The sequence below is a fragment of the Corvus moneduloides genome, chromosome 8 (assembly GCF_009650955.1).
Source record: "Corvus moneduloides isolate bCorMon1 chromosome 8, bCorMon1.pri, whole genome shotgun sequence".
NCBI lineage: Eukaryota > Metazoa > Chordata > Aves > Passeriformes > Corvidae > Corvus > Corvus moneduloides.
The window spans coordinates 13,685,816-13,694,079 of record NC_045483.1 but is presented as its reverse complement, the minus strand read 5'-3'; the positions used below and the strand labels follow the sequence as shown (position 1 = coordinate 13,694,079).

The 8,264-nt window shown below is 58.1% G+C and overlaps 1 protein-coding gene across 1 annotated transcript; it reads left to right on the top strand.

The window, feature by feature from the left end:
• The first annotated feature begins 709 nt into the window (after positions 1 to 709).
• On the top strand, positions 710 to 5,064 carry NPM3 (nucleophosmin/nucleoplasmin 3). The gene is given in 7 exon segments (XM_032116954.1): positions 710 to 865; positions 868 to 943; positions 2,600 to 2,685; positions 3,376 to 3,495; positions 3,731 to 3,824; positions 4,239 to 4,362; positions 4,479 to 5,064. Coding segments are annotated over 6 exon segments (609 nt in total). The 5' UTR covers positions 710 to 724; the 3' UTR covers positions 4,331 to 4,362; positions 4,479 to 5,064.
• Positions 5,065 to 8,264: the final 3,200 nt, after the last annotated feature.

The following is an 8,264-nucleotide window of genomic DNA, read 5'->3' as shown; positions in this document are numbered from 1 at the left end:
GATGCTCCTGCCTCCATTGCTCCAGGGTGGTGGCTGCAGACAGGTCAGGTAGGGTCAGGTGGCTGTGTGGAACAGCTGCTGAGAAGCACATGGCTGTGCTTGTGTAACCATTGCTGCACGAGCACTGGCTGCTTTCTGGGACTGGTTCAGCTTTTCAAACCTCTTCAGTCAGGTTTTTCTTGAACCTATCCCGGCTTGAGCAAAGCAAGTGGCTGGCTGGCAGCAGTCTCTGCTGTGGGAGCAGAGCCAGGTTCGTCCCCAGAATCCAGCGTGAGCTCATTGTTAGCGGGATTTGTTTTAATTTGTCTGCTCCTCTGCAGCACCAAGGAGACTGCTTCCCTTTCTGCTTTGAAAGGCCGGTCCAGGCTCTCTCCTCCCTGCCTTAGATTTTGAAGTAGGATATTGCCTGCTGTGCTCAAACGCTCCTGTGCCGCAGTCCCCAGTGTCAGGTCACGCTGCTCTTGCCCGTGCTTAAAGGGATAGAGATGAACAGGTCCCTCCCGTTGTGGCCCTCCCTCTGTCCTTGTCACCCTCCTGTCCCCCCCCTCTTTATGCCCTCAGCCTCCTGGCTCTGTAGGTGCCCTGTATCTCCTCCCCAGTGCTGGGACGGCTGCTGCCGTGGGCCGGGATGGTGCCCAGGAGAAGGGCGATAGGTGAGCAGCAGCCCGTAGTAAGGGCCGTTTTTCCGGTGTGGCGTTTCCACAGCCGGCGCTGGGGTCACTAAATGCTGAAGGCCCAGGATGGGCAGGAAATGCCCGAGTTAAAGGCTGCGGGGCGCTGCCGCAGGACCCTTTGGTTCGGCCCCCGGGGGCGGGCGCGGGGCGGGGCGGCTCGGCACGGCACAGCACGGCACGGCCCGCCCCGCTCCGCTCCCAGACCCGCTCCCAGCGCCGCTGCCTCATGGAGCCGCACGGGCCCGCCTGCCCCGGCAGCGTCCTCTTCGGTGAGCGGCCCCGGGCCAGGGGAGCGGGGGCAGGGGCAAGGGGGAGGGAGAGACACGTGGGGGGGCATAGATGAATTGGGGAGGTGACTCACGGGGCGGGGAGTGGGGGGACGAGAGAGAGAGACGTAGGAGGGTAAGAGAGAACTGGGGGGCAGGAGAGACACGTTGGGGCAATAAATAGGGGGCAGGAGAGAGATGGGGCAGAAAGAGACTTTGGTGAGTAATGGGGACGGCGTGGAGGCTGGAAAGACACGTGTGGGTGGGGGGGGGAACACGTGTGAGGGAAATAGGGCCGGGGGGTCGGTCAGAGAGAGAGCTGGGGGCAGCAGACACATCGTGGGGGGAAGGAGGCAAGAGAGACACGTGGGTCTGAAGAGACACGTGGAGGGCTTTAACGTGCCGGGGGGGAGGGCGGTGCGGAGAGACACGTGTGTGACCGGGCTTGGGAGGGAACGGGCACATGCTGGGGGCCCCGGGGCGGTTTGGGGGGAGCCGCGTGGGGTCTTGGTGTTCTGGTGGCTTTAGAGGGCTGGGAATACCGGGGCGGTGGGTTGGCAGCCCCAGCTCTCGCCGGCCTCTCCCGCTCCTCCGGTTCATCCCCCGCGCTCTCACGTCAGCGTTTCGTGGGCGCCTGTCGCGGGGCGGCGGAGCCGCGTCCCTCCTCTCTGGGAGGGGTTTCGGCCGGGCCGTGGAAGCCTCGCCACACGCGGCCCTGCGCTGCTCACCGAGGCTGTGCGGGCAGCGCCCAGCCCGGGCCGGGCCCCGCGGCTCAGCGCACGCTGCGCGGGGGGAAGAGCGGAGCTGCAGCTCCCCAGGCCTTTCATGCACCTGGGGTTTGGTCCTCCCCTCGGTGAGTTGAATACATAAGCATGGGCAGAAAGAGGACCTGCCCTGGGCTGCGTTCGTGAAGGCCGATTCCTCTCCCTTGCAAATGCCGGCACTGGTATGCAGGGCTTAGCTGTGTGTTTTTCCAATCAGCCTCACATTGGTGAATCATCCTGCAATAACTAAATTCACCCAGGGCAGTTTCGTCCCTCTGTTTGGTTGGCTGAATCCTGATCCTAAGAGCTAAGGACATAGTTATGCATCTCCCTTGTTTTTGTAACTGTCTGAAGAAGTGCGTAATAAAGTATGTCTCAAAACTTCTCTTGCGGGACTCCAGCTCCCTGTAGCTTGGCCTGGCATCCTCCCCTTGGGTTGTGCCTTATCATTCAGGTCTTGCACTCTGTGTCTGTTTCTGCTTCCAGACTCCCATCCAAGAAAAAGTTGTACTGGTGGTGCAATGAGCAGAGTCCCTGTTTTGTCTGCTCCCGCCTGTTTCCCACAGTGGTGTGCCCTGACTGTTCTGCTCTCTGGAGGGGAAGCGCCTCGCCCTGCCAGTGCTTGGGAACCTTGGGTGCCTGTGGTCATTGCTTTGTGGCAGCCCGCTTGGGGGACACCAGGTTTTGTCCCTGCATGGCGCAGAGGCAGATGCGTAGTTTTCTGGGGCCCTGGAGCCCAGGGTGCCCTGGCCTGATGCTGCTCCTCACATGAGAAAATAAAGAGGTTTAGGGATGCCATGTGCATGCTTGGCCAGGGCTCCCCCTCAGAACACTTTGCCCGTGGTGCATGGTGTTGTGTAATGCCTGCTACAGGTTTTTGATCTGCTCCTTCTAGGCTGTGAGCTGACTGCCAGTACCAAATCCTATACATTTCAGGTGGATGAAGAAGATGACTCTGACCACATTTTGGCGCTGTCTGTGGTAAGAGAAATGTTAATTAACTGTGCTTGTTCTCTCCTGTAGTCACCCATATCCTTAAGCCCCCTTTCCAGGCTCATCCTCCTTTCTTGGCTGGACTGGATCAGGGAACTCCCTGGGTGACTGAGGCCCCAGGACTGGCTGCTCTCAGGGCAGGTCATAGAGTGGTCACGTTTATCCATCATGCAGAGGTGCTTGTGCAAAGACTGTGGTGCAGAGGACTGCTGAATAGGGGGATGCTCCAGGCAGGTGGTGAAGAAAAATATTTTTGCCTTGAATTTGACCTTGTTGGAGCCTCACACCAGCTGGGTCTCTGGCTTGTTGCTCCCCAAGCCCACATAGGTGCAGGGCTTCATTCCTGGCTCTCACTTGGATTGTTTTCTATCCTGGGAGCACAGAACCTGCCAGCGTGGATCAGATCAGCAAAAATGCAGCCCAGGTGCCTCCCTTGAGGTAACTGCAAAAACAGCTGTCACAGCTGGGAAAGGCACAGAGCCCCCTCTGAGGCAGTCGGGGGACAATTGCTACGGGGTGCTTCAGTGCTCTCCCTGTTTTGTGGAGCAGCATCCTCACACCTTGCATGACATCTGGGCTGGTAGCATTGTTGTGGGTTACTTGTCCCGTGGAGAGCTCCAGCTGTCCCTGACGTGTCCCTTAGGAGAGCAGTTGCTCACAATCTCCACTCCCACCCAGGTCTGCCTCACAGATGGTGCCAAGGATGAGTGCAATGTGGTGGAAGTCATTGGGCGAAACCATGAGAACAAAGAGATCGCTGTGCCTGTGGCAAATCTGAAGCTGTCATGCCAGCCCTTGGTAAGAGGCTGATTTAAAGACTCGGGGGTGGATGGCTGCAGGGAACAGGACAGCTCTGGATGTTTGTGTATGCTGATCTAGGATCCGCGGCTCACAGGCAAATGCCCTGAATACCCTTGGCCTGGCTGAAGGTGCCCTCAGGTGGACATGTTTTACTGGGCCAGGTGCTGGGAACTACAGGATATTCTGCTTTTTGCTTCTGCCCCTAACTCAGCTCCATCTCTGCTCTTTGCAGCTGAGTCTGGACAACTTCAAGCTGCAGCCTCCAGTGACCTTTCGCCTGGCAGCGGGCTCTGGCCCAGTGCACCTCGCCGGCTGGCACAGGATCAGTAAGGACTGAAGGGTGGGAAAAAGCTTGGGAGGAGTGAGGGCTATGAAGGGGCTCCAGTGTCAACAACTGCCAGGGAGCTGCTGGGAGATGCCCTGGGTGCTACTTGGCATGCATTCTCTGTCCCTCCTTTGTCCCAAGGGGCCATCTCAGTGCAGGGATTCCTTCCCTGCCCTAAAGCCTTGTATGGGAAAAGGGGTCTGGATGTCTCAAACTGTCCCCTTCTTCCATGTCTGGCTGTCACCATTCCCTTCTGGGACCTCCCTCCAACTGGGATGCTGCTTATTTCCCACTGTTAGCTGCTGTGAAAGCTGCTTCAGTGCTCCTTGGGCTGTTCTGCTCTTGGGGTGTCTTGGGTGCCAGTTGTATTTGCACACACATTAATTGCTGAATAACAGTTACTTGTGTGTCCCAGTGCACAGGGAAGATGCTTCCTTGGATGAGGATGATGACTTGTCTGAGGAGGATGAGGAGGAGCTTCCTCCTATTATGCCAGCCAAGAAGTAGGAGGAGGAAGCAGTAACTTGTCTCCAGGCAAGGTGAGGGGCTGGGCAGCCTTGGAGGAAGGATCTGGGTGGCTGTGGTACCGGTGTGGCAAGTGTGAGTGGAACGTGCTGCTGGAGTCTGCTGGTCTCAATCTGATTCTTTCCCCTAGGTATTCACTGGGACTTCTCTCCCTGGATGGTTTTTACCTTGGACACCTCTTGCCAGGACCTCAACATTTGCTGCTTTTTCTTTTTATGCTGTTGTAACTTTTTGGGGAGCAGGGGCTGCTCCCAGCACCGGGGTGTCTCCTTTCACACATCCTTGGGAGGGTTATCCCAAAACTGGATGGATGCTGCTGGTATATCCCCTCTCCCCCATCCCTTTTCTGGGAGTTGGAGGTGGAGGAGGTGATCCTTGCCCTGTGCCTTTTTGCTGCCCTGGACCTCTGCTCTCTGCACCCCCTTTCCCTGGCTGTGAAATACCCAGTCCTGGCCCCTTCCCCAGCAGATGGATGTAAAGCCAGGCACTTTCACTGATTCCAATGTGTTTGCTTTTGCTTGCTCACAGTTTGTTGTGTTTTATACACGTGGAAGTGTGAAACTGGGGCCCAGGCTCTGTTCTTGACTGCAGTTACGGTGGGGTGGGAGCTCACAGCCTGTCTCATTTGGGGGGAGGTTCTGGGTCAATCTGCATTGTAAAGAACTGTTCTTACACTCAATAAAGGTCTCTCAGGCATCAGGTCTGAAGAAAGGTCACTGCTGGCTGGCAGGTTCTTCCCATGCACGCTTCAGTGGGGCAAGTTTGAGCTGTGACCTTTGCTGAGAGGTTGTGTCCCCCCCATGCCTGGGTACCCAGAGAGGGCTTGATCCTTTCTGCACTTTAGCCAGGTGGCATTTCTCACCCGTGGTGGCTGGTTCTGCCCTTAAATATTTCACTGGCAGTTTCTCTGCAACCGGTCTTGTATTCTTGGCCCATATGCTGATGCCTGTCCCAATCCTCCTTGTCTGAGACACTGGATGTTGTCCCTGAGAAGCACCATGGGCTGTTCTGTCATGCTGGCTCATTTGATGCCCTCGGACAATGAGTTTCTCAGTTGCCTGGACCCATGTAGGAAATCCAGGGTGGATCCTCAGCTCAGGCTCCTTTCTAGATCATATTTCTCTCTGGGACCTGTGCAGCTCCTTTCCACCTACCCACTGTTTCCTTCTGGCCCCAAACAGCCCTTACTTAGCTCTCAGAATGAGGCTTCAAAGCACCTTGCAGCAAAGGGGAAAGGACTGAAGAGGAGTTGGCTCTGGGGAGATCTTTCTGTGGCATTTCAGTACTTTAAGGGAGCTTATAAGAAAGATGGGGACAGACTTTTCAGCAGGGCCTGTTGTGGTAGGACAAGGACTAATAATTTTAAACTGAAAGGGTTGATTTAAATAGAATATAAGGAAGAAAGGCTTTTTTCAATGAGGGTGGTGAAACACTGGCACAGGTTGCCCAGAGAGGCGGTAGATGCCCCATCCCCGAAAACATTCAAGATCAGGTTGAACAGGGCTCTGATCTAGTTGAAGATGCCCCTGTCCATGGCAGAGGGGTTAGACTAGATAGCTTTTAAAAGTCCCTTCCAACCCAAAACATTCCACGGCTCCAAGACCGCATGCATCCCGACCCCGGGGCACGCGACCTCAGCTGCCTGGGGGGCACCAGCGGAGAAAGCCGGCTCGGGGGAGCTGAGCCCCGTGTTTCGCGCATGGCCCCCGCAGCAGCGCGGGGGGAGGATGCCGGGGGCTGGGGAGGCGGCGGGGCCCGGAGCGGCACCGCCAGGGGGCAGGCGGGCTCTGCGGCCCCGCTCCCGGGGCACCGGGAACCCGGCCGCTCCAGCTCCCGCCCCGACCGCCCGGCCCGCGGGGGGCTCGCCCGGCGTATGGCCGCCCTCCCCGGGCACACCCCGGGATGCGAAGGGTACCCCGCTCTGCTGCTCCTCCTATCCCTGCGAGAGGGGGGTGCGGCTGGCAGGGGTCTGTCCCCGGGGAGGTGCGGTTCCCCCGCCGTCCCGTGTGCCCGCGGCTGGCGCTCCGTGCCTGTGCCCACAGGCGCGGTCAGATCTCTCGGCAAATCCCGTTGCCCTGGGAAGTTCGTAAGAAGCGGGACATTCCTGCAGCTGAGCTGGGTGAAAGGATGCCGTAGCAGCTTCCCTGGGGGCTGGGGATGTTTGAGAGGTGTTGGTGGGCACAGCGCACCAGTGGCCTGTGCTGATGGTACAGGAAAGGATGTGGGCTGTGGATGGAGCTATGGCTGGGACAGCGCTAGGAAGGTGCCCAGCCCCTGCCAGGGCTGGCACCCCATCACCTCGCAGATTTCCCTGGCTATGTGCACCTGGAAGGGGTCAGGGATAATCTGTCTGCCAGACCTTGACTGTGCTTGTGCTCCGTGGAATTTCAGCTTGACTCCAGGGAAACAAGAGCCAGCAGACCATTTTTAACAAGGCGCTCTTGGAAGGGAGGACTGGGGGAGGCAGCTGGTACCAAGCCTGGTGAGGAGTGATGAGTGAGGGAGTGGGCACAGCTTGGTCCTGGAAGGGTGGTACTGTTGCCTGACATAGGGTAGAAGAAGATGTGCTGGCTGATGAGAAGGAGTATTTGGCCTCTTCAACGGTAAAAGGAGATTATTTCAGGCTGCTGGTGTCCTTCATGGTGTCTAGGTAGCTGGAACAGAGGCAGGCAGGACTGTCCTGGCAGGGGACAAAGGTGGCACCATGGGGGACATGAGGATGGTGGCAGGAGGCTTGAGGAGACAAAGCTTGCACACCCCAGTATAGGACCAGTTCAGCTCAAGACTTTGTCATGAGTGCTGGCTGGTCCCCAGTGCTGCTGTAGGGCAACGCCAGGGGAAGTGAATGCCCCAAACCCAGAGGGAGCAGTGCAGGGGCTGGGGGATGTTGGTACTGCCAAGCCCCTTTCTAAGTGACTTGGGGAGGTTTGCCTCCAAATCCCCAGCAATGTCACAGCCTTGATGTGCTCAGCCTGGGGAGAGGGAGATGAATGCTGAAATGTCAGGAGGCTGGGAGGGGGGATGCGCTCACACACAGCACTTAATGGGGAAGGATGGGATTACAGGGGTCACGCTAGGTGAGCAGCTTCCTTCGTGGAGCTGATGGTATCAAAGCAGGTGCCCCCGGCTGCAAATACCTTGGGCAAACAAACAGGGCTGTCTAAGAGCAGGTGGGCTCGGGTATGGCTGGGGGATGCTCAGTGATGGTGGGGGGCAGGAGGCTCTCTGTGCACAGGGAGTTGAAGCGTGGGGCTCCTGGTGCGAGGGCTGCCATGTCTTCCATAGGGTGAGGGGGGTAATCGAGTTGTGTTTCTGTGTACATGTGTGAGCTCCCCATGCTGGAGACACGTGTAAGAGTGGAGCCCTTCCCTCTCCCAATGGGGGTGGAGGTGCCAGTACCTGGGGAGCCAAATGATTCCCCCCGATGATGGCTCTGGGATTGCTCTGGGACCTGATTTGCTCTGAGCATCCCTCCTCTCTGCTGCTTCAGGGCTCTGCATGCTGCTACAGCTGGTGATGGATGCCTTCCTGCTCTTGCAGCAGCGGGGAGCCCTGCCCGTGGCTGGGACATGCAGCAGAGAAACGTGGCTGTAGTGGGGCTTAATGTGGGGGTCACCATGCATGAGCACCGTGGCTGTGCACCCATGGTGCCACACACGCCGCAGCCCTCCCACACCAGCCTGCTGCTCCTGCTGAGAGGCTCGGGCTGCTCGCTGCAGGGCCTGGCTCAGGTGCAGCCTCACTGGGCTGGGGCTTGGCTGCCTCCTCCAGCTGGGTGGCTGGGCCAGGCCAGCAGCTCCCACAGGATGCTCTGATTTCAGAGGTCAGGTTTGAGTTGCTTTTTCAGGGGCAGAGGAGCAGGATGGGGAGCTGCTCTGCTGAGTGTGGCCAGGAAGTGGTTTTCCTTATGATGCCC